Below are 26,922 nucleotides of genomic sequence, written 5' to 3'. Positions count from 1 at the left end.
AATCTTTAAAAAATAAGAAGGCTGGAGAGATGGTTAAGTCACTTATTGCTCTTATAGATGACCCATATTCAGTTTTCGTTACCCACATGGTGGCTCACAACCATCCACAACTCCAGCTCCAAGGAACCTTACACACCCTGTTTTGATATCTGAAGGCACCAGGCATGCACACGGTAGGCATACATGCAGGCAAAACACTCATACATGTAAAATAAATAAATTAAAAAAAAAAAAAAAAAAGAAGCTGGGCAGTGGTGGCACACACTTTTAATCCCAGCACTTGGGAGGCAGAAGCAGGTAGATTTCTGAGTTCGAGGCCAGCCTGGTCTACAGAGTGAGTTCCTGGACAGCCAGGGCTACACAGAGAAACCCTGTCTCAAAAAACAAAAAAAATAAAAAATTAAAAAAAAATAAAAGGAGCACAGAGGAACATTTCTGTAATGCCAAAGGCTAGGAGGAGGAGGAGGAGGAGGAAGAAGAGGAGGAGGAGAAAGAGGAGAGTTACTGAGTTCAAACTAGACTACACAGCCTCTCATACAGTCAAAAGCATTGACTAAAACGAAAAAGACGGACAATTCCAAGTTCTGACAAAAATGTGTAGCAATAGAACTTTTTATCCGGCTAAAGGAAGTGAAATACAGTTTGGTAGATTGTACAAAAACTGAACATCTGAACGCTTTACTAAACTAGCTATGTTACTGATAAGTTCATATCTAACAGAGACTTACACTGCCAGGTCAACATGGAGCCTACGCATGGTGGTATATACCTACAACCCCAACATCTAGCCCTTAGCAGGCAGAGCCTACATAAGGTAGGTCAGGAGGAGTGACATGGTGAGACCATGTCAAACAAAAAACTGGCAGGCAGCAAAACAACAAGCAAGATCTGGGGATGTGGACAGAAGGCTTCAGATCCCCTAGTCAGCCAGCAGCCAAATCCGCAGTAAGGAGAGACGTTGCAATAAATGAAGTTGATCCTACACTCTGGAGGCAGAGACAGGTGGATCTCTGTGAGTTTAAGATCAGTCTGCCTTAATGTTTGCCTGGTATAAGCAAGGCCCTGGGTATGATGCTAAGCACTGCAAAAATGAAAAAGAAATGGGGTGGGAGAGGCACAAGAACTAAAGCTCTTTTGTGGGGTTGTACCCGGGATTGAACCTCCAGCCGCATGTATGTGAGGTACTACCTGGCTGTAGCTCCAGCCTTCTCAGTAAGTTACTCAGACTGGCCTCAAAGTGACCCATGTAGCCCCGTCTGGCCTCAGATGCATAAGAATCCTCCAGTCTCCGTCTCCCAGATACTAGGCTTATAGGTGTGCAACACCATGTCTGGCTTGCATCGTGTATGTGCCGACTAGGGGTTCTACTTTTGTTTTGTTTTTTTTTTTCGAGACAGGGTTTCTCTGTGTAGCCCTGGCTATCCTGGAGCTCACTCTGTAGACCAGGCTGGCCTCAAACTCAGAAATCTACCTGCCTCTGCCTCCCAAGTGCTGGGATTAAAGACGTGCACCACTACCACCCAGCGAGGTTCTACTTTTGAGACAAAGTCTTTCTACATAGTCCTTGCTGCCCTGGAATTAAATATATAGATCATACTGGCCTCAAACTTAGAGATCTCTGTCTTTGTGAATGTGGAGCTTGCTGACGATTTGGCTACTGGCTTCCTTCTGTTTCTACCTCCCACCATCCAGGCATCATGCCTGACTTTTATTTGACTGCTAGGGACTTGACTCTAGGTCTTTATGCTTTTGTGCAAATATTTTATAGACTGAGCTATCTTCCTAGGTCCTCATGTTAACACTTTTTACAGCCTCTTACCTCTGTTGGATCAGGAAGCTGGCCAGTCACAGAGTAAGCGTGTGTGCCAAAACCACACTGCTCATGTCTCTGAACAAACTCAAGCTACCTGAGTGGCTTATCTCAGTCAATTCAGCTCTTATGAGCACATTGGGACCCAGATCAGATGGTGGGGGAAGAGGGGTTACCTCTTCCCGTTAGTTACACAAGCTCCTGAAACCACTTACTTTTTCCTTTCCAGGACAGCACACTCCTCATCACACTGCAACCTAGATGAACAAATAGAACAGCGGTCAGGGCACAGGCTCCATGGCTCTATCTAGTAAGAATCTCAGGCAGACTACGAGAACGCAGCAGCTTAAGGCCCGGGCACAGTTAGGAGGCCATCTGTTTCTCAGGCTTCACTAGCATACCCTGCCAGCAGAGTCTCACTGTCTTCCCTAAGACCCAGTTCAGAGATGGCTAAATGGGTCCTTCTCAAAGGAGATGGGTGGCTCCCGGTTACAGGGGGTCTAGTAGTCCTTGGCTTCAGACTGTCCCCCACTCCAGTCCACTCTGGATCTCAGTTCTGTGTGCTGAGCTACATGAATTCAGATCTCTGCCATAGTCATTGTGGTGCATATGATCTGAACATCCACATCTACTGAATACTCGTTTTGTATGAGACTCTACCTTGGAGGGCTGAGATATATGAATTCCTGTAGAAACTGCTGAACTGGAAGGCAGCAGCGTCCACTTCCAGAGTTACCTGGCTTGTTGGACTTCCTTCTTGGTAATGAACTTGCTGATCTCCACTGAGTCTCCAAGCTGCATGTCTGTTATTTTAGAGGCCATAGAAATAGCAGCTATTCTGAAATTAAAAAAAAAAAAAAAAAAAAGATGAGGCATTGCAGACCAGTAGGAAGCCCTGTGCTAGGGATGTAGGCACTTCCTCAGAGCTCACTAACCACAAGATAGCTTGTGTCACCTTGGAAGCTCATCTATTATTACTGTTTACCATAGTACTACATTATGATATATGTCCTCAGTTAGATTCTAAGTAGCTGCACATGAAGAGTTAACATGATTTTCTATCTCCAGAACATCTAGGCCAATGCCTAATACTCTATTCGAACAGACAATCAGTGGCAAACACCTTTGATCTTAGCTCTTGGGAGGCAGAGGTTGGTAGACCTCAGTGAGTTCAAGGCTAGCTGGTCCATACAGTGAGTTCTGGCAAGCCACAATTACAAAGTAAAACCTTGTCTCCAAAACCAAAAACAATGAACAAAAGCAGCTACCAGTCAGTCGGACATTGGTGCACACCTGTAGCCTTGGCATGCCTTCACATCCAGTTAGAGATGTATAGCCAGACGTTCACCAACAGTCCACCTCTATACTCAGATCTTTGTACAACCACATGGCTGCCCAGGCTTTAGGAGGCTGTAAGGATATCTACTAGAATAGTCAGAAAGCACAAGCTTGTGACAAGACACAGTGCCTTAGCTGTGCCACCAGAAAGAAAAGGTAAAATATTAAAGCAGTTACCTAACTTCAAGACATCTTCCATTCTACCTCACAGTGTAATTAGATGAAAAGAGGAAAGAGTGGGAAAGAGGGAAGCAAAGTATTTCTTTTACAAATTAAAGGGAAGAAAAGGCACTTAAATATTTGTAATTTTATTACTGTGTATGCATGATGTATGTGTGTGTTGGTGGGGCACACATGTCATGATGCACATGTGGCAGTCAGAGGACAGCCTGGTGCAGGCTTGCTTTTTCTCCTTTAAGGGACCTCCCTCCAGGGATGAAGCTCAGGTTATGGGGTCTGTATGCGCCTTTACCTGCTGAGCCATCACACCAGCCCGTAAAGGTACTATAAAGCATGTCAAACACATTAGAATAACCATTCTCTAAAGATTTAGTTTCACTTCATTTATTTATCTACTTATTGTGTGTGCATGTATGTGTGTGTGCCATGTGTTTGTATGGGAGTCTGAGGAGGCCACAGGGGGCACTGGACTCTTTGAAGTTGGAGTTATGTCTGATCAGGAGCTGCCTGGGATCCGGACTCAGGTTCTCTGAAGAGTAGTGAGTGCTTTTAATTGCTATGACACCTCTTCAGCCCTAGATATAAACGTCTACTTTAAAATCTTTCTAAGGGAATGGCAGGATGGTTCAGCAGGTAAAACTGCTCGCAGCCAAGCCTGACAATCTCATTTTGATCCCTGGGACCCTCACAGTAGAGGGAGAAAACCAATTTCCCCAAATGTCCTTTTACTTTCACATATGCACTGTGGCACATGTGTATGTACACACATGTACATGTACGTACACACATGCACATGTACGTACGCACATAGGCAATAAATAAATAAATGTGAACTTTCACAAAACCCCCAAACAACCCCTAATAAGAAACCCACTGCCGGGCAGTGGTGGCACACGCCTTTAATCCCAGCACTTGGGAGGCAGAGGCAGGCAGATTTCTGAGTTTGAGGATAGCCTGGTCTACAGAGTGAGTTACAGGACAGCCAGGGCTACACAGAGAAACCCTGTATCGAAAAAACAAAACAAAACAAAACAAAAAAAAAAAAAAAAAAAGAAAGAAACCCACCAACCTCCTCGGACTGGAGATATATGCTCGGTGGCAGCACATTCCTTTGCCTAGCCTGTCTCTACCATTAGAGAAGCGCATGGACCCCCATTCCAGCAAAGTCACCCGTTTTTGAGCATTTCCGAAGCACTAACCTTTGATAAGTCCCGGATGCTTCAGAGCAGATCACCATCTCCTTTCTTCTTCCACATTCACACTGTAACTCTACCTGAAACATTAGTTAGTGTGGAGTGACTCTTCCCACAAGAGAACTGCATGAGAGCCAGGTGGGCTTCGCTTTTAAGCCATAGCCGAGAACAGCTGGATCAGCTTCTCTGCAGACTGAAGATGCTAGCCACCATACATGCAAGCTGAGGACACAGCAATGGGCACGTTGGGAGGCACATCTCCTGGTCATAAGGTTCCTTTCTGGAAACTATTTCTCTTCTTACTCCTAGTTGAAAGGGTAAACCTAGTATGTACACTGACTCCAGTGTACAACTTGACGCAGGTCCAACCAAGGCCTAGCTGACTCAAGATGATCCGTCTGCCTTCATCTCCACAGGGTGGCCTTCTGTGATTCCTCAGACCAAACTAAACCCTCCACTTACCTTTCAAGAGGGTTAACTACTCCACTTTTTGACACCATGGTCCTGATAACCTAAGTCATCACTTAGCTACTACCTGTCCTGTTTTATTGTAAGGGACCACATATTTCTTCTTGTTCACTAGGTTCAGCATCAGTACCTCACATAGTATCATGCACAGACTGTATGATTTCTCTTGACGACTTGCAGTTCTTAGAATGCATATATAGTGGCCACTGAACTCAATTCTGGACTCATTAGTGGCTGAGTTAACACTTACCTTGGCTTTACAGGCAGTCACAGGGCAGGGTAAACTGGGGTGGCAGGGTGCCATACATGGGTGGCCACAGTCAGCTCTGGGTGTGGTACAGGGCTGCTTGCAGGCCTCATCCACAAGACATTCTCCTTTGTGACAAAGTCTTTGACATTTGTGCATCCCACAGGGTAGCATGGCACTGCAGGGTAATCCGCAAGAGATATCAACCAGGTGACAGGGGATGTTGCTTCGTAACTAGGAGAGACAGAAGTAGCCAGATTCTCATCTTTGTGTGGGTTCTGGGTGAGTTCTCACTCTTAGAATGCATTCGTTTACCTTCTACTTTTTTTTTTTTTGCAGCGCTGAGACTGAACTGAGAGCCTCAGGCAGGCATGGTAGGTAAATACTATACCACTGAGTTATGTTCCTAGGCCTTAGACTCTTTAGAAAAGAGTTGTAGGTTTTGTTTTGACATGCATTAATTTAGTTATGTGCGCCATGGTATCCGTGTAGAGGTCAAAGAACAGTTTGGAGGAGTTGGTTCTCTGGCTTCCATCATGTGAGTCCCAGGGACTAAACTGAGGCCATCATCAGGCCTGGTGGCAGGTTCCTTTACTGGCTGAACCATGTTGCTAGCCCTGTTTAGGAACTTTTGAAACAGGATTTCCAATGGCCAAGGCTGGCTTCAAACTGTGTAATCATGGGTGGCCTTGGAGTCCTGATTTTAGGATTCTATGCAAGTGCACGCTATTGTGCCAAGCTTTTTTGGGGGGCGGGGACAGGGTTTCTCTGTGTAGCTTTGTCTGTCCTGGAAGTCACTCTGTAGACCAGACTGGCCTCCAACTCAAGAGATCTGCCTGCCTCTGCCTCCAGAGTGTTGGGATTAAGGGGATGTACAGCAGTTACATGGAAAGTTAGAGTTTCAAAGTCCAAGTGTCCAAGTGGTTAGGAAAGAAAAACAAATGGGAACTCTGCTTAAGTATAAAGCTGTGGCAGCAACCATGTGAGACCCAACAAACTTCCTCAGCTGGGTAAGATGAGACCAGGTAACTAGGGAATACTTTTAGAATGCTGTAACCATGATGGTGATACACATCTGCCCTAGCACCCAAGAGGTCAAGGTAGGATGAATGAGTTCGAAATATACCTACAAAACCCTGCCTTAACATTCCAATTTCCTTCACTCCAACCCTTATGACAAACCAGGAGAACGAGAGGTATCATCAGCCAGTCTGATAGGGCTCTGAGTTGGAAAACTACAGATACCCTCAGCACTGCTGCAGGGATGTACTGTGTGATTAAATATTCAACTATTTCATCACAACTCTTAGCTGATAGTCTCCTAACTTCAGGTAACACTGTCAGAGGCAAGGACCGGCAAATTGGCTCAGTGGATAAAGCTGCCAAGCCTAATTGAACTCAATTCCCTGGACCCAAACAGGGGGAGAGAACCAACTCCTCTGAGCTGTCATGTTACCTCCACACAAAACTGTGACACACACCTTCCTCCATCTCACACACACACACACACACACACACACATACACACACACACAGTTAAAAATGAAGAGAAAACAGGAACTCCCAACTCATTTTATTTGAGAAATTGCCTGTTCCTAGGTCTCCCATGACTAGAAAACACATTGGAAATTTCTTACTATGGGATCAAAAATTTTTTCTTTTTTTGCAATAGGATCTTGCAGTACAGGCTGGCTTTGAACTCCTGATCCTCCTGTTTACACTTCTTCAAGTGCTGGGATTACAGGTGTAAGCTACTATGCTCAGCTTCAGGGTTACTTTTATATATTCACTCAAATTCTTTTAAGAGCCCCTATGTAGAAGATAATTTTTATCTAAGAAACACATGGCTTTTATTTTGACACGGGGTAACCCAGAGTGGTCTCAAACTCGAAATAAAGATTTGAGTCTATTTTCAAGTTGTTCATTTTCTCTTTCTTTCTCTTTCTTTCTTTCTTTCTTTCTTTCTCTCTCTCTCTCTCTCTCTCTCTCTCTCTCTCTCTCTCTCTCTCTCTCTCTCTCTTTCTTTCTTTCTTTCTTTTGGTTTTTCGAGACAGGGTTTCTCTGTATTGCCCTGTCTGTCCTTGAACTCAGAAATCTGCCTGCTTCTGCCTCCCAAGTGCTGGGATTAAAGGCATGCACCACCACTGCCTGGCCCCTCTCAGCCTTTCTAACACTGAGATTACAAGCACAGGCTGGTGTCCAGCTGCCATGACACCTGACTTCTAATGTCGAGGAGGCCTCCAGATGTAGAGCACATGTGCTCTACACGTGCTCTGGACTTAGGGATACCTTCTGATTATGCTGTGCACTTGCCTCCCATGCCTCATGCCTGATGCCTGATGCCTGATTACTACATCTTAGTGTCTTGAATAGTTACTTCTTTTAGAATGCCTTCTTTGGCAGGATCTATCTCCCTAGGACTCTGCAGTCCTCAAATTACTTTGCTTACAATTGTCTGTTTCTATCGACACACACATCCCTGAATGATCAATCCACGAACGTAGGGGTGTGTCAGTCTTGTTAACTTCTTTGTCACTCCACATCTACGCTGTTACCTGGCATAGATTGGTTATTCAATTATTATTTAACGGCTAAAGATAATAAATGAGTATTTCATGGTAGATAAACTAACAGAAAGTAAGATTCACAATCTGGATATTGGTGGTGGCACATGCCTGTAATCCCACCACCTGAGACATAGAAGCAAGAGAAACAGGAGTTCAGGATGTTTGGTTATACGGCAAGTTTGAGGCCAATATAAAATCTTACCTCAAAGCACGCGCACACACACACACACACACACACAATTTATAGAGACTTTAAGAGCGATCAAAGGAGGCTAGGCAGTGTGGCTCATGCCTTTAATTCCAGCACTTAGGAGGCAGAGGCAGGCTCTGTGAGTTCGAGGCTAGCTTGACCTACACAGTAAAACTGTTTCAAAAAACCCCAAAACTACCATAGGAAATAAGTACAGAAAAAAAAAGTTCATTAAAGATAAAATAATAATGAAAACATGTTACAGATGTCAAGAGTTATATTATGAAGTAACAAGATCAGGTTAGAAAATATATCATCTTGGAATAGGAGAGGCATCTCTCATATATCCCTGGCTATACAACACAATTACTGGGCTGGAGATAGACATCAGTCACAGAACCCCTGCCATTTCTGTTGCTGTGATAAAATAGCCTGACAAGAAGAAACATAGGGGAGGAAAGGGTTTATTTGGTTTACAATTCCAGGGTACAGTTCATTATTGCATTAAAGTCAAGGCAGGGACTCAAGCAGCTAGTCATATTACATCCACAGTCAAGGGAGGAGAGAAGTGAATACATGCATGTTGTTTGCTTGCTGCTCAGCTTGATTTTTCCATTCATACAGTTTAGGATTTTCTGCCTAGGGCATAGTGCCTCTCATAGTGGGCTGTGTCTTCCCATACCAATTAACAATCAAGACAATCCCCCATAGACCAAATCTGATCTAAGCAATTCCTCAATAAGACTCTTTCTGGGTGATTCTAGGTTGTCAAGTTGACAGTTAAACCAGCACAATTCATCCATGTCAACTTAGCACACAAACATGTCACTTTGTGTAATAACTTTCCATTTCTTGCCCCCAAATCTCATGGTAATATCTTAATATAAAATATAGTCCAACTCCAAAAAAAGCCCCCCAAAGTCTTCAAAAATTCCAACACTTCAAAAGTCCAAAGTCTCTTTAAAAGTCCAAAGTTTCTTAATTGTGAGCTCCTGCAAAATAAAAAACAAGTTACATACTTAAACATTCTTATTCCAAAAGGGAAGAACTAGGGCATAAAAACAGCTATGCTAAAGCAAAACCAAAATCCTGTAGTTCAATGTCCAGCATGTGGAACTCAATTATAATATTATCCTCCAGGCTCCAGAGGGCTTGGGCAGCCTTATTTCTTCAACTCCCATCCACAGGACACAAAGCTTCTTCCTTAGGCTGGATCCACTCCACAGCAGCAGCTCTCAGCAGTTCGGATATCTCCAATACTGTGGGGTCTCTCTCCACTGCTACTGAGGCTTCACTTTCACCAATGGCTTCTCCAGGACTCTCTGCAGGGACTTGGACCCTGCCATATAGTGTCTGGCTTCAGCTGGTCTCCACGACCTTTTTGTGCCTTCAAAACCAGTACCATGTGATAGGTAATTCTTACAATGTCAAGTTCTGCTGCAGGCTTGAGATGTGGCCTGGCCCCTGGACAACAGCAGTGTCAGCTGCTTTGTGCTGACCCCAAGGCACACTTCCTATTGTCTCTAGGAGGCACAGAAGGTTCTGACTCAGTGGTGCTGATCTCTCCTTAATCATGGCTTCTCTTCAGCACAGTCTGATCAGCACACACAGATTATTAGCCAAAATACTAAATATAAGGCCTAATTCCTGATAAAGTTCTTTTTTCTCTTGGAAACCTCAAGCATCAGCCCTCAAAGGGCACACATTTCTTCCATGCTTCCACTAGAATGGCCCATTTACCCCTGCTAATAGCATTCGCTGGGTTTTGCAGCCCAGTTCCAACGTCTTCCACATTCCTCCTTCAAAACATGGTCAAATGTGTCACTGCCACCACCTCACTCCTCAGTGCTGACCTTTGTTCTAGTCTCATTTATGTGTTACTTAGGGTATACTGCTGTGAGCATATTGCCGTGATAGAATACCAAAGAAAAAGTCACAAAGGTAGGAAACGGTTTTTGTTTGGCTTACAATTCCAGGTTAAGTCCATTATGGCAGGGGAATTAGGGAGGAGCTCAGCAGCAAATCCAAAGCTGAGAGCGGGGAAGACGCTGCTTGTTTGGTTTTTTGCTTACTGGCTGCTCAGCTTGATTTCCCCACTCTTCCACAACGGAGACTCCGAGCCTCCACAGAGGACTGGTTTTCTCACATCTATTAAGTGGCAATTTTCCACACAAAGCTACAGACTCAGAGGATATAGGTTGTATCAGTTGTGTTATTTAACACTAACCAGTATACTTAACATGTGCAAAAGCCCTTGGTTTGTTTAATCCCCAGCAAAAAGTATTTTTTTGTTAGAACAGTATTTTCCCAACTATCTGTAATAAATATGCGTTTTAAAAACAATGGGGCTGGAGAGATGGCTCAGCAGTTAAGAGCACTGACTGATCTTCCAGAGGTCCTGAGTTCAATTCCCAGCAACCACATGGTGGCTCACAACCATCTGTAATGGGATCTGATGCCCTCCTCTGGTGTGTCTAAAGAAAGCAACAGTGTATCCATATAAATAAATAACACACGTACCATGCTCATGTAGAGGTCAGAGTACAGTTTGAGAAAGCTGGGTCTCTTATTCTACCACATGATCCAAGGACTGATCTTAGGTTGCCAGGCTTGGTATGCACCTTCACCCACTAAACCATCTGGCAGGCTCCTAAGTATACATTGGTCTCTAAAATTTTATTTAATTATCTGCATAAGTGTTTTGTCTGCATGAATACATACATGGCTTATGCCTTTTCAGGTCAGAAGAGCACATAAGATTTCTTTAAACTGGAGCAACAAATGGTTTGGAGTTGCCGTGTGGATGCTGGGAGCTCTTCCTGTGGAAGTGCAGTAAGTGCTTCTAACAGATGAGCCATCTCTCCAGCCTTCAGACAATACTCTGTAAGAGCTTCACACACATGTACACATACGTGGAGGGCAGAGAACAATCTTTGGAGGTGGCTCTCCCTTTCAGCAACTGGGCTCTGGGGAGCACACCCAGATCATCAGGTTTGGCAGCAAGTGCCCTTCCTTACCCACTAACCCATCTTGTTGGCCCAAATATGCCCTTAAAAAATTGTGCTGGAGGACATGGTTCAACAGTAACACTGTTCTTCCAGAAGACCCAGTTAGTTCCCAGTGTGAGCTCTCATGGTCAACTCAGCTGCATTTCTTGGTTGTAATGAGATTTTAAGATGCTTCAGAGTTAGAGATGGCTCAGCAGTTCAGAAGAACACCAGCTGTTCTTCTAGAGGATCCAGGTTTAAACTCCTTGCACTCACATGGCAGCTCAGAACTCCACCTGTGACTCCAGTTCCAGGGGATCTGATGTCCTCTTCTGGCCTCCATGGGTACCAGGCACACAGATATACAAACCACTCATACATATAAAATAAATAAATTTCAAAAATTTATTTTAATTATTACTGTGTGCATGCATGCAAGTGTGGTCAGAGGTCAACTAATATCTTCCTTCTATCTTTTATGTAGGTTAAAGAGATTAAACTCAGGTTGCCAGTTTTGTAAGATAGGTGTCTTTACCGGCTGAGCCATTTGGTCGGCTCCAGGTAATTTTTATTGTATGCAAATTTTAACATAAAATAAAAAAGCTACTATCAGAAAGCACCACTTCCTGAACTATAATTATTTTGAGAACTAAGACTAACAATGTTTAAGCAATTAAACTACACATTTCTGACTGGAACAAAGAACACTCTGGAGAGAAAACTTACCTCATGCTTGCCCATGCACCACTTCTGAGTTAGGAAAGTACAAGGGGGACATTTCTCCTCGCTATGACAAGAATGATATACTGCAAAACAGAAATACAGCTTCAGGAATAATTTCTAAATAAGGTCACAAATACTATAAACATGTTATACATGGCATCAGACTTCCAAATTCCAGAATTAGGACTTTCTCTAAATGGTCACAACAAGGAAGTAAAACCTATTTTGCTTTATATTTGAGTACTGAAAATGAACATTTGGGGCTACGAAGATGGCCTAGCAGTTAAAGTTTGCTGCTCTCCCAGAGGACTCAAATTTTGGGTTCCAGAGGCACGCAAATTCTAGAAACAGGGCAGCCTTTTTATCATACTCAGGAGAGCCATTTTGGTCTACCTGTTCTGTGTTCGACTTTTAGTTTTCCTTCCTTCCTTCCCTCCCTCCCTCCCTCTCTCTCTCTCTCTCTCTCTCTCTCTCCTTCCCTCTCCCTCCCTCTCCCTCCCCCACTCCCTCCCTCTCTCTCCCTGAGACAGAGTTTCTCTGTGTAGCCCTGGCTGTCCTGGAACTCACTCTGTAGACCAGGCTGACCTCGAATTCAGAAATCCTCCTGCCTCTGCCTCCCAAGTGCTGGGATCAAAGGCGTGCGCCACCACCGCCCGGCGACTTTTAGCTTTCTTTTTGACTGCACTGATAAGCGATGTCCTGACATCCATCATCAATTCTATGTAAAATGCTTCTACAGTGGGCTGCACACATGGCTCAGCACTTAAAAGACACAGGTTCAATTCCTAGCACTCACATGGTAGCTCAAAACCATCTCTAAGTTCAGTTTCAGGGAATCCGACACCTTCTTCTGGCCTTCAGTCACCAGGCATACCTGGTGCACACACATATATGAAGGCAAACTACCCATCCATATAAAATACTTTTTAGAAAATGATTTAAAATGCTGCTGATTACTTTCCTTGCCATCGATGCAAGTTAAGTATTCTATCCTGAGCTTCCAACATTCCCTGATGTCTTTCTCACAGCACAAGGCTTGCCTCCTTGTTCCTTGGCCCATCTACACTCAGGTTCTGACAACTAGTCTGTAGTTCACAGGAACCTCATGGGAAATTTTGTAATCCTGTCAGGTTCCCTCTGCTGAAAAGATGTACGCACGCACGTGCACACACACAGTCAAGACAAATTTCTTACTACAGATACTACTCAGGAGGGGGAATTTGGACATCACCTATAATTCTGCAAGTGGTAGAAAAGAGGGGCTGGGTGGGAACTGGCCTGGATATTTCATGCTGGTATGACTACCAAGAAAAGAACTTAAAAATCATGTTGGGAAGATCATTCTAAGAAATGGCTTTCACTTCAAGACAAATTTGCTTAGTTCTGTTTTACTATATTAACTTAAAAGACTGAGCGTAAGTCCTCTACTTTTAAATTCAAATTACATGGTGGGTATTCTATCTCCAGTACTGAGTTATTTCCTAGGGCTTGGTAAATGAAACAATGCACCTGTTGTGTATCAGTTTCCTCTGAGACAGAAACATTCCACCCTTTAGGGAAGCTCCTTAAACCAGAACTAAGGAATTCAAAATAGTTTCAGGAAGTACCTGAAATGGACAGATTGACTAGGTCAGTCCTTCCCTCCCTTCCAGAGCAAACAACAGACAGCCAAGCTAGCCAGGCTGCAAAGATACAGAGACAAGCCCAGCTGCCTGGAGGAGGAGGCAGTGGCTTAGATCAATGCCGGCATCAGGAAAGGACACTGCAATCTGTTGAGCTGCCTGTAGGCTGTGAGGTATGCTTTAGGTTCCCAACTTTTGGGAGTGAACTGTGAGGGGGGTGGGTTATGCTGATCCAGATGTTACTGAGTCATTTCTGTTCCTCTAAGCAATTCCTCACCCATCCTTGTAAATAACACCAATAAAAGTCATTCGTTCATTCACTGGTGGTATCTGTACTTTGATCTGTTGTGGGTCCCCTCTCTAGGGGAGATGTATGTTTTGTGTCTCCTCAGGAAAGTCCTGTCACGAAGCTGCATCCAATATGATCCCAGACAACAGTTAACAACCACATTGAGTACAGGGAAAATGTAATGTGATATCAAGTGGTTTTTGGTCTGGTACCTGTGCAATTATCACGGAAAAACTAAAAACAAATATTCAATACCATAAAACGGACTAGAAAAATGGTAGCTCTTTTGGGCAGGAAGTAAATGGAAGGGGGTGCTCAACAATCCTTTCATAGGGTGTTGCATAAAACCACTGGAAAACAGATTTTTACATTACAATTCGTAACAAAATTACAGTAATGAAATAGCAGTAAGAATAATTTCATCCTTAGGGGTCACCACAACACAAGGAACAGTATTAAAGGGTTTCAGCATTAGGAAGGTTGGGAACCACAGATGTAACAGGTCACTCTACTGTTATTTTAAAAATCAGTGATGGGGGTGGGAGAGATAGCTTAGCAGTTAAAACTAGAGGACCCTAGTTTGATTCCCAACTTTTACATGGCGCCTTACAAATATCTGTAATTCCAGTTCCAGAGGATCCAACTCTCTCTTCTTTAGTGGACATTGTATGCAACTATTGTATAGACAGACAAACATGGAGGCAAAACACCCATACAACACATAAAAATAAAATGTGTATAGGGTGGGGCAAGATGGCTTAGTGGATGAAGATGCTTGTCACCAAATCCAACACCCTGAGATCTATCCTCAGGACCTAAATGGTAGAGAGAACCAATTCTTGTAGATTTTCCTTTGACCTCTATGTGTGCTATGGCATACAAATAAAATGTAAAATAATTATATAAGTAAGTGGATACAAATTAGTATTACATTGTTGAGATACGATGCTGCAGGCTTGTCACCCAGAACACAGAGGCAGAGGATCAAGAATTTGAGGCCAGCCTAATAAGACACGGCAAGCTGGAGATCAGGTGAGCTATAAACCAAGACTTTCTCAACCCCTCAGAAAACAGCCCAAGAAACATACTCTAAAACAAGCAAGTTTAAAATCACTACATTCAGTAGGACCTCATTTTTAGAAAAAAGGGAACGTGCATATAATAAACACACACACACACACATGCAGAAAATATAACTTTTAAAAGATGTTATAATGGAAGGCTGGAGAAATAGCTCAGTGGACTAGAGTTTGGTTCATAGGAATCTAATAGGAACCTCACAAACACTTATAACTCCAGTTCCAGGGGGATCTGAAACTGATTTCTGGCCCCTGCACTCATGCGCGCGCGCACACACACACACACACACACACACACACACACACACTCTTAAAAATAAAATAAATCTTTTAAAAAGTACCATAGGGCTGGTAAGATGGCTCAGTGGGGAAGAGCACTGACTGCTCTTTGGAAGGTCATGAGTTCAAATCCCAGCAACCACATGGTGGCTCACAACCACCCATAATGAAATCTGACACCCTCTCTTCTGGTGCATTTGAAGACAGCTACGGTATACTTACATATAATAAATAAATAAATCTTTTTCCCAGCAACCACAGATTAGCTCACAACCATCCATAATGAGATCTGACGCTCTCTTCTGGAATGTCTGAAGACAGCTACAGTGTACTTACATATAATAAATAAATAAATCTTTGAGTGGTGGTGGCACCAGGGCTATACAGAGAAATCCTGCCTCAAAATAAAAAAACAACAAAAACAAAAAAACAAAACAAAACAAAACAAATTAAAAAGTACCATAATAAATGACATAACACCAATCTTTTGGCTTACATTTTTATATAATTTAATTTATATTATACAGAGGCACCACAGTGGCAGGTTAAATAATTTAATATTGCTTCTCTAGACAAAAACCAAGTTCAATAATTTTTTGCTATATTATTATTTACCTACTTGTTCTTTCTCAGGGTGTATGTGTGTGTGGCACAGCATGTGTGTGGAGGTCAGAGGACAACTTTCAGAAGTTGGTTTCTCCTTCTACCACAAGAACCAGAAAATCAAACTCAGGCCATCACCTTTACCTGCTGACCTAGTTCACTGGCTTCAACTAGGTTATCTCTAATTCTGTAAAAACAATGTTCAATTTTGAAATATGCAACAAAAGTAGAGGCAACAAAGAAAGAGAAGTCTGTGAAAGACAAGAAACTAGGGTTTCTCCCAAACTGTTGGATGTGCTCAACAGCTACAATACTAAAGAAATAAGAGCTGAGCATACTGCTGAGGCATGGTGTGGCTGAGATGTACCTACATGGACGCAGAGGAGCAAGAGGCAGCTAAGCCAACATGGCCAGAAACTCTGCACAGTCACACAGCAACATTCTAAATGACAGGGTATGAGTAGGCTGTGAGGTGTGGCAACATGAAGTGACTCACCTGGATGGTCACATTCGTGGATCCTGGCACAGGTTTGGGTACACTCTGGAGGCCTAGTCCCACAGGGAACTGGTGGGTAGATCACAGAGGCCCCACAGTGGCAGGTTAATTCATCAAAGCCTGAGGGAAAAGATGAAACAAAACAAGCCTTTGTGAGTTTGTACTCGGATGTACATGAATATAATATGCACAGGTATGTATGATTTAATTGTTCCCTCTACCTTCATTATAGTAATGCACTACTGTGTTTGGCTAAGAATAAAAAGTCAACATGTTTAAAACATTAACATTTAGTTCAGCAACCCATATTAATGTAGGCAAACCAACTGCTCAAAGTTTCTAAGAAACTTTTTTTTTCAGACAGGGTCTCTCTATATAGCTCTGGTTACACATAGTCCTGGAACTCATTATGTAGACTAGGCTAAGCTCAAACCGACAAAGATCTGCCCACCTCTGACTCCAAGTGCTGGGAATAAAGATGTGTGGGGCTACCAGCAGCCCCGGAAACTCTAAGTCCACAGTGAAGTACTTACTGGCTTGCCAGCAGGTCTGACAGTTCCCTCGGTGACAAGGCTCCTCACACCGGTGAAGGCCACAGCGGAGTTTCCTCCCACAGATCAAAGGACACTTGTGCTCCTTGTCCTAGAAGGAAAGATCGCTATTTGTTAACACTATTTTCTCCACTCTACAAACAAAATAAAAACAAAGCTGTGCATATTTAAGAAAGGCTTCAGAACCATCAAGGGAGGCAGGAATGCCAAGACTGAGCAGGTGCTCACTGTAGCTGGACACTGGATGAGCCTCACTGTCCTAGCTCTGCTTTTGTTTGAGTTTCCAAACACTGACGTATCAACCTCAGTATAAAACACAACACCATCGCACTTCATTTTGCTAAGACAAAACTTCTTTTTTCACATTATGCATGTAAGAGTGCATGTGTCTGTGTGAATGAATGCATGTAGATTCCAGGGGCGACCTCAGGATATTTTCTGCCTCCTTTGAGATAGGGTCTCTCATTAACCTGGAGTTCAACAACTAGGTTATAATGGGTGGCAAACAAACTCCAAGGATTCGCCTGTCTTTGTCTCCCCAGTACTAGGATTCAAACACATACCACCATGCCCAACATTTTAAAAAAACGACTTATTTTATGCACATTGGTATTTTATCTGCATGTATGTCACCTAGAACTGGACAGTTGTGAGCTGCCATATGGGTGAGTGAACAGCCATTGTTCCTAATCACTGAGCTACCTCTCTAGGCCCCATGCCCAGCAGGTCCTCATGCTTGTGAGGCAAGCACTTTGCTATATCCCTAGCTGCAAACTAGAAAATTAAAAGGAAAATACTGTGCCAAGTATCATGGTACAGGCCTTTACTTGTTATCTTGTAATTAGGAGGCAAAAGCAGAGGCAGGCAGATCTCTGAGGTAAAGGCAAGCCTGGTCTACAAGGCAAGTTCCAGATAGGTCAGCTAGGGCAACATATAGAGAATCTGCATTTAAAAATCAAACCAATGGGCTGGAGAGATGGCTCAGCAGTTAAGAGCACTGACTGCTCTTCTGAAGGTCCTGAGTTCAAATCCCAGCAACCACATGGTGGCTCACAACCACCCATAATGAGATCTGACACCCTCTTCTGGTGTGTCTGAAGATAGCTACAGTGTACTTATATCTTTGGGCCGAGCAAGCGGGGCTGGAGTGAACAGAGGTCCTGAGTTCAATTCCCAGCAACCACATAATGGCTCATAACCATCTGTACTCATATACATAAAATAAATAAATAAGTCTTTTAAAAAACAAAACAAAACAAAAAAACCTTGGGTATCTTAAAAACAAAACAAAACAAAAAACCGAAAAACCACCACCACCACCACCACAAGCAAACTAACAAACCCCCCAAACCCATTCTGGCCTCTGATGTGGCCCAGTGAATGTAGAAACCTAAAGCTCAACTTGCGAAGTCCACACCCATCTGTGCTGGGGCAAAAGTCATAGACAACTCTTATCTGAAGTTGAAGTTGTCTTCGGAGCTGGAGAGAATTCTGCTTTCCCAGAGATAGACTGGTTGCCAGCTCCCATGTAGATGGCCCACGGCTGCCTGTGACTGCAGTTCTAGAGAGATCTAACCCTTCTAGCTTCTGCAGGCACCTGCACTCACATGTACACACCTCCAAACTGACCAACAAAGACATAGCCACAAAATTAAATCTCAGGACTAGATTGGAGGCCCTCTCTGTCTTCTTGTATGTGAGCAGACAACACAGATAACCTAAAGAGGCAGTGTCTGCTCAATGTGTGCCTGCGGACTAGGAGAGCTCTCTGATGGCTGTTTAGGGGCCCTGCTGTTGATTTCTAAATCTGGGTCACATTCCAGAGGGCTGAGGCTTCCAAATGAATGGAATCAGATAACACCAACAAATGCTAAGTCCACTTACCACACAGCAGATCTCATTACATTTATGTCGTCCGCACAATCGTTTCTTGTTACACCGCTTGTCGCACATAAATGTAGCATCTATTACAGCCAATTAAAGAAAAAAATAAACATGCAAAAGATGTAAACATTCATTTAACACACATCTGAGTGAATACAGGCTGAAGAAATACAAATGTAATATAAACAAATGATGAAAATGCTTTAAATTATTTTTTTACCCGTGAAAACAAAAAACCAAAGCTGACTAATACATGGTATGAGTAAGAGTGTAGAGAAAAGTGTGATCACTCTTTGTAGATGGAGTACATACATATACAACCAAAACTCAAGTGGGTCTTGGAGCAGTACTCAGAGGCAGGCTGCCTACAAACTGCTCAAGGCCCTGGCACCACACACACAAAAGAAAAGGCGGTATGTAGTTCTGTTTTATATATACTTTCTAAAGTAATTAGAGGATTAGGCTGGCTTAGTGTTACAGCACTGTTCTAGAATGTGTGAGGCTCTGGGTTCAATCCCCACTAGAAAGAAGAAAAGTGTGTGTGTGTGTGGGGGGGGGGAGGGACAGGACACCTAAAGCACACACAAAAGGCAGAGAACACAAACTCAATAAAGCAAAAAGCTTTTGTGTATGAAATTGAAGGACACCATAAAAAAATTCCAACACCTTACAAAACAGAAACATTGATAAATTACATACCTTATAAGCATCCAAGATCCAGATTATATTACAAATTGACAACAGAAAGAACAACCCAGCTTTTAAAAAGTACAAATGATTTAGAGATCTTTTCCTCAAAAGCCATACAAGTAGCCACAGAAATGAAAATCAAATCCCAATTCACATCCAGTGATGACAGTTATAAGTTTGTTTGGTTCTGCCACTACTATGTATCCCTCCTTGGGCTAGAACTTGCATAATCCAAGTGTGGTAGTGTATGTCTGTAATCCCAGGACTCAGAAGGTTTACACAGGAGGATCAGAAGTTCAAATTCACAGTGAATTCTAGACCAGCCCTGGATATGAGAGAACCTGTATTGGATGTTGTATCTCATACTTATAGTCACAGCACTGAGACAAGAGGCTGAGACAAGAAGACCAGCACAAGCTTAAGGCTAGCATGGGCTACAAATAGTGAACTGTAGGCTAGCCTGGACTACAGAGTGAGATCTTGGAGGAAGCAGAGTATACCTATAATCCCAGCACTGCAGGTAGTTGGGAGGGCCAGAGATTCAAGGGCATCTCTAACTATACACTGAGTTAGAGGCCAGATTGAGCGTAGGAACCCTGGCTCAAAAAGAAAATAAAAAAATCATGTCTAAGTTTTATAGGAGCATTATTCACAGTAGTCAAAAGGTAGAAAGCCCCACATTAGGTATCAGCTAGTGAAAGGATAAAGAATATGCAGTATATTGATAAAGTGAAGTATGTAGTCATAAAAGTGTCAAACTTCTAAAATTTGATAAATGAAATAAACCCAGAAGATAGACACTGTATAATAATCCATAGGGTCAGAACACTGACAGCAGTCAGCTATACAGGAAGGCTGGATGAGGAGTGAGTGCTTGAGAAGCACAGGGTTTCCTTTTGGGATAAAGAAGCTATCTTTAGCACAGGACAGAGTGATGTTAAATAATGTAAGTGTATTGAATGCCACTGAGCTGTATGCTCTAAAGGGGCTAATTCCGTGGTGTGAGCGCCACCACTTCCAGTTTCTTCTGTTGTTACTTTCAGAAACATCCTCAACACTGCTTGCCTACAAACTACAACAAAACAAATACATTGTATATACTGTCATCTCAAACTTCTCCAAAACAAGTTTTAGAGTGGCTTACACAAGACAGATTGTCCAGTATAGAGTGGGAGATCAGGATCAAAGGCTAAGGAAGACCCCTCCCACAGTCCTACCAGGTGCCAAGGGGTTAGGTATCAAAAGTATAAAAATAAGGAGCTGGAGAGATTGCTCAGTGGTTAAGAGCACTGATTGCTCTTCTGAAGGTCCTGAGTTCAAATCCCAGCAACCATATGGTGGCTCACAACCATCCGTAATGAGATCTGATGCCCTCTTCCAGGGCTGTCTGAAGACAGCTACAGTGTACTTAGATTTAAAAAAAAAAAAAAGTATAAAAATAAATCCAGCCTTCTTTGCACTCACAGATACAGTAATGCATGCCTGTAATCCTAGCAACCAGGCCAGGCTTTGTCTAAAAACAAGCCCCCAAAGGAATAAATATATGTGTATATCTTACATGTATGACCAAGGAAGTCAGCAGAGCAGGGTATGAGATTCCCTGGAACTGGAGTTACAGATGGTTCTGAGTCCCCGTGTGGGAGCTGGGAACCCAGGTCGTCTAAAAGAGCAGCCAGTGCTGCTGAGCAATCTCTCAGAGCCCTTGCCTTTGATTTAGTTATTTTTAAAAAGATTTGTGCTTGTGTGTGCAAACACATATACAGGTGAGTATATCAGATGTCCTTTATTATCCTGCCTATTTCTTTGTGCTAAGGTCTTCCCTGAACATGGCTCCAGGTTTCCTAGCCAGGCTGGAAGCTAGAACATGCAGCTACTTTGAGATGGGAGTACAATGTAGACAATGCCCAGCTTATTAGCTTAACTCTTATTCTCAAGACTGCAGAGTCATCTGTAAGACAGTCTTCTTTAAAAAATGACTTTTATGTTTGGTACATTATGTATGGTGGAGGTCACAAACAATGTTTGGGAGTCTTTCTTCACCTGTTTGAGCAGGTATTTTGTTCTATCTGTAGCTTTAAGATATTCTAGACTGAGCTGACCCTGGAGTGTCTTGTCTCTACTTCCCATCTTGCAGTAGGAATGGTGGAGTGGGTTCTAGGATTGAACTCAGGGCATCAGGTTTGTGTAGCTTTTACCAGCTGAGATATCTCAGCCTCATATTTATTTCAAAATAGGCGACAGTATAGGGGTATAATGCAGGTGGGCTTGAAACTGCTGTTAGAGGCTCAGACAAGGTTTCAGACTCTCAATTGTCCTGCCTCCATTTCCAGAATTCTGGAACTCTGGGCATGTACCACCATACGTGGGTTCAATTTATTTCAAGGGGCTGGAGAGATGGCTCAGAGGGTAAAGGCACTGACTGCTCCTCAGAAATCCCAGCAATCACATGGTGGTTCACAACAACCCATAATGAGATCTGATGCCCTCTTCTGTTGTGTCTGAAGTCAGCTACAGTGTACTTATGTATAATAATAAATAAATCTTTGGGCTGTATCGAGCAGAGACTGACAGAGTGGGGCCGACCAGAGTGAGCAGAGGTCCTAAAATTCAATTCTCAACAACAACATGAAGGCTCACAACCATCTGTACAGCTACAGTGTACTCATATACATTAAAAAAAAAAATGTATTTCAAAGTAAGCTGAGTTTGACATGAGTGTATTTAGCTCAATTTTTAAGAGAAATTTACTAACTAGAATTCAATGGATGATTTTCTCCTTTTACCATAAAAATTGTAAATGTAATGGACAAATCTTAAATGTTTCTTCAGTGAATTTTGACAAACACGTAACTCAGTATTTTATGAATACACAGGGCATTGTCTTCATTCCAGAAAGTTCCCTTTTGCCCCCTTACAGTCATACCTTCACTTTTAAGACTGGTACATGGAAGCTCCTATAGAAAAAGAAAAAGAAACATTAGCTACTTTAGGAGTAATTAAAATGACCCCTGCAAAAAAACACAGAATATAACATGGTTATTCACCGGCTCCAGCCTGGAGCTACCCCAATGTCAGTGTGTTTCAATCACAAGACTCCATGTTTCCTGACTTTTCATGTAATACAATTCCAATGTAATTCCAACCACCTTTGTGGTCTGGTCTTGAAGCCCATTATAAAGTCTGAAAAGAAAGGGTCATCTAAAGGTATCAAAACAGGATTTCCTGACCAGGGTACAGACATCAGATGTGAGAGTGGAAGATTGAAGATGAGCATGCTACATTGTAAAGCCTACACTCACGAGGCAGGGTCAGGACAATGAATTCAAGGACAGTCAGGCAGCACAGTAGACTATGCCTCAAAAAAATTAACTCATTAAAAACATAAAAGATGCTGGGCAGTGGTGGCACAGGCCTTTAATTCCAGCACTTGGTAGGCAGAGGCAGGCGGATTTCTGAGTTTGAGGCCAGCCTGATCTAAAAACAAAACCATAAAAAATTGAATAGGTAATAATTTGCCATCATTTAACCTAAGGGAAAACACTTGCCCTGAAAATACCACAACCAAGAAAATAAGCAGGTCTCTGGGCCTCAGAACTCTATTACAACAGTTTCAACCTTGGGAGAGGAGCCCCAAAGGCCTACCACATGCCATTTGCTTAGGCAAGATCATGTGAAAAATATGGTATGATGTATGGGGAACTGAATGAGTTATGAGGTAGCAGGAGCCTGGCTGCCTAGAAGCTGCATTGGGCTCACTTTGTAAAAATGGCTCTAATTTACAAACTTGCCAATTGCAAATAGATGTGAAGTGGTGTAAGAAACTGAAGCTTTTTAGCTGGGTATGATGCCTTTAATCTCAGCACTCAAGGCTGAGGCAGGCTTTGAATTTAAGGCTAGCTTGGGCAGTACTGTGAGGTACAGTGTGGGTTACAGACTGAGACCCTGTCTCAAAAGAACAAAATACAAACCAATATGAAAAAAGAAAGAAAGGAAGGAAGGAAGGGGGGAGAGAGGGGGAAAGAGAGGGAAAGGGAGAGATACAAAGAGAAAGAGAAAGAAAGAAAACAATACTTGTTCAAATTTGCTTTCATCCCATTAAAAGCAGCATTTTGTGAAATAGCCATGTAGCCAGGTATGGTGGCACATGCCTTTAATCCCAGCACCCAGTAGGAAGAGCTAGGCAAGCCTGTGGTGCACAAGGCCAGCCTGGTCTACAGAGAGAGAGTTCTAAGACATCCAGACCACACAGAGAAACCCTGTCTTGAAATATAAAACAAAGAAAGAAAAATCAATGTGGTTAAATGATGGGAGAATGATACTAGTTTTCTGAAGAGAATTTTTAATTTGTCAAAAGGGTTTACAGAATTCATACCAACTAGAAAGAGTTGTAAAATTTCACTTTACAAAGCTTTTGAAGAATACACTCACTGCATGGGTTAGTGAACATGAGGACAGCATGAATGGGAGCAAGAAAGCAAGAGGTGGGATGGCTGGAGAGAAATGCAAGTACACAGAAGTTATCTGTGGCTTGTTTTTCGCCCGACTTGCAACTCCTGTTCAAAAGTCACTAAGAGCACCTGTGGTCCTTACAAAATTGGAAATCATTAAATGGTAACATCTCAAAGCCCTGCTCTTCTCTGGGATCTGAAGACTGAACTCAAGCCTTATACGATAAGCATATGCTTTATCACTAATCTGCACACTCAACTCCTTAAGTCATGAACCTGGCATTTACAAAGTAAGAAGTGATGCTACAACCACATATACTGTGGCTTTTAGTATAAATACCCCATAAGCTTTACACACTGCCATCATAACATTATATTAGGTTACTAATTACACCCTCAAAATACTTTGGAAATCAGTTGTTGCTCAGACCTTAACTACTTAAAGAATCAACTGCTAAGGTCTTTCTTCATCCTAGCCTGTGATCTTTAGATGAAGTCCTGACATGAACTAAAATGACTTTCTGGTAGAACAAGACAGATAATTACTTAGAAGGCTCTGTCCCCAGACAGCCAATAGAAGACTTCATGCCTCTTCTGGTTAGAAACAGAAATGGGCACTAAAGCCCAATTCCACAACGACGGTCAGATGCCCAATCACACTACCTAGGGCTAAAATTAGAATCTGTATTCTGGCCTCTGTACTTGGCTCTCAAGAGGTACTGTTTAGTTGAATGTCACAGTCTATGGCTTGTGTCAACTGGATAGTCTAATCATATGACACAGAAGCAGGCTGGCCACACTGGACAGTTTTAGGCTTGAGGCTTTGGTCACACAGTAGCTACTAAAGTCTGGAGAGACTGAGATTGGCTTTGTAGGTAGTCCACCACAACAGCATGACAATACACATTCTAAACACACAGGCTTTTGTGAGTCTTCCTGGTTGGAATATTCTCTACATATTATTACACACAGATACCGAGAAGGTCATAGAGGAAGGACAGACGGAGCTTCACATTTGCTCCTTTCTTGGGTTCTTTCCTACGTGTTTAGTCTACTGACTAATTCTAATCTGTGTCCCTTCCAGCGGCCACAACTGTGACAGTTTTCAGTGAACTCAAAGTCTACCAAATTATCACGTTGTGAGTGGTCCTGGGGTCACTGGCCTTCAGCTTAGATGAGAATTAAGTGGTCATGTTGGTCATATTAGCAGGTGTCTAAACTCTCAATTGAGAAGTTTTGTAGGCTGTGCCCAGTTCCCATGTGGCTAAATCACAGTAGCGCTGTTTCTTCCTTCTCGTCTGTACTTGGAATGAGCAACACCCCCAACTTCCATTGGGGAACTCAGTGAATCATACACTGGAGTAAACTGGAGTAAAGAGGAGTAAAACTTGAGTATCGTGCTTTCTCCCCTCTCACAATCACCATGTTAAAAGGCAATGACAACAGCAATTCTAACAGTTTTTAGACTTACCTTTGTTCTGAAAGAACATCTGCAGGAAATAACTGATGTGCGAGAGCATGGCCCACAGTCTCCTTCATGACAGAGCCTTTCACAGGTATGGATGAAATCTGCAATAAAAAGGAAAAGAGCTGGGAGTGACTCACTAGCAACATTTTGTCTTCTTCAGCTTCCCTCCATTCAGTAGGCTGGGCAATTCTGGAGTCTAGCATGTTGCTTGCTGAGGCAAAGCACAGACTTCCCGACCTTTGCTTTAGGACCCAAATCTTTACATTACATTCAATTGAGGATGACTTCGATGAAATGCTCTGGGCTCTGAAAGTTATCTAAGGATTGCAGACAATTCTGAAAGCCACAATCCATCATTCCATCAATTGGGGCTGCTTTCTTATATAGCCTGCATTCACCTGATAGATAACTAGATTTAGGGCAAATACTTTTTTGTTTCCCTTTCTTGAGATGGGGTATTATTATATAGCCCAGGATGGCCTCAAAGTCATAATCCTCCTGCCTCTTGGCTTACGTGCTGGGATTACATTATGTACCACCATCCCAGGCCCAGGACAAGTCATCTTTCAGAGGCTCATGGGAGGACAACCAGAGTTGTTTTCATGTTTGTAGCGTTGAGAATGAAGCCCAGAGAACTGTACATGCTAAGCAACTGCTCTATTAAGGAATTATACTGCCAGTTCATATCAGTATCTCGCTTATATTAATTTTTTATTAGTTTATATTTATCCTATCTATCAAGCCAGGTATAATGACATACGCCTTTAATTCCAGCACTCAGGGAAGCAGAAGCAGGCAGATCTCTGAGTTTGAGACTAGCCTGGGCTAGAGAGTAAATTCTAGGACAGTCAGAGCTACATAGTGAGATCCTGTCACAAGCCAAGCCAATTAATTTATATTTACCATTGTGTGTGATATGCACACATGCCACGGTAGACTTAGATGGCCTTGAGTTCACAGAAGCCCTGCCTGCCTCTACTTCCTGAGTGCTGGGAATAAAGGTGTGTGCCACCATTTATTTTGTTTGTGTGTAAGCATGCAATGTCTGAAGACAACTTATAGGAGTCAGTTCTCTCCTTTAACCCAGTGGGTCCCCAGGACTGAACACAAGTCATCAGGTTTGGCAATAGCACTTTTAAACATTGTGCTATCTCAGAATTATCAATATGTTTTAAAATCAATTGGAAAGAAAAAAAACCTTTTCCTTTTTGGAGACATGGTGTCATGTGGTCCAGGCTGGCCTGAAAAATACTAAGTAATTTAGGATAACCATGAACCGCAAATTTCTCTGCCTCTACTTTCCAAGTGCTGGGACTCAGGTGTGTGCCACTCTACTTGGTCTATGTGGAGCTGAGGCGCAAACCCGCAGCTTCACTCATGGTAGGTAAGCATCTACTAACTGAGCTAGCCTCAGGCCAGCAAGTAACGGCAAAGCTAAACCTGTGCACACGTCAAAGACCAAGTCACACTCCAAACTCAGTTACTGAGGGAGCAGGTGGTACATATCTGCAATCCTGCCACGGAGAGGCTGAGGCAAGAAGACAGGCTGGCAGAGGCTAGCTGGGATACACAGTGAACTCCAGGCCAGCCTGAGCTACATACTAGATCCTGTCTCAGAAAGCAAAACAGTACAACAGCCCTAAAACAAACAAAACTCACAATATTATTTTATATCAAATTCCAATGAAAATTTCTCTATATAAATAACCAGAAGCCATAAAAAGAGGAAGAAGCAGCCGGGCGGTGGTGGTGCACGCCTTTAATCCCAGCACTTGGGAGGCCAGCCTGGTCTACAGAGTGAGTTCCAGGA

General features: G+C 42.8%; 1 protein-coding gene across 2 annotated transcripts in view; it reads right to left on the bottom strand.

Annotated features, from left to right (window-relative positions):
* Positions 1-26,922, bottom strand: part of Nfx1 (nuclear transcription factor, X-box binding 1) — a 59,837-nt gene that overhangs the window by 6,731 nt on the left and 26,184 nt on the right. The window contains exons 10-19 of one of the 2 annotated variants that reach the window (XM_031377069.1): positions 25,116-25,213; positions 22,120-22,150; positions 18,507-18,586; positions 16,605-16,713; positions 16,072-16,191; positions 11,707-11,786; positions 5,240-5,470; positions 4,528-4,601; positions 2,547-2,648; positions 2,026-2,067 (exon numbers count right to left, since the gene is read on the bottom strand). In XM_031377069.1, coding sequence (XP_031232929.1) covers positions 2,026-2,067; positions 2,547-2,648; positions 4,528-4,601; positions 5,240-5,470; positions 11,707-11,786; positions 16,072-16,191; positions 16,605-16,713; positions 18,507-18,586; positions 22,120-22,150; positions 25,116-25,213 — 967 coding nt within the window. Of the gene's footprint in view, positions 1-2,025; positions 2,068-2,546; positions 2,649-4,527; positions 4,602-5,239; positions 5,471-8,441; positions 8,986-11,706; positions 11,787-16,071; positions 16,192-16,604; positions 16,714-18,506; positions 18,587-22,119; positions 22,151-25,115; positions 25,214-26,922 lie in introns of those variants that run through there. The other variant, XM_031377070.1, reaches the window with a different exon arrangement.

Source organism: Mastomys coucha, unplaced genomic scaffold, assembly GCF_008632895.1.
Source record: "Mastomys coucha isolate ucsf_1 unplaced genomic scaffold, UCSF_Mcou_1 pScaffold18, whole genome shotgun sequence".
NCBI classification, from domain to species: domain Eukaryota; kingdom Metazoa; phylum Chordata; class Mammalia; order Rodentia; family Muridae; genus Mastomys; species Mastomys coucha.
The sequence above is the reverse complement of the archived record's forward strand: the minus strand, read 5'-3'. Positions and strand labels throughout refer to the sequence as shown.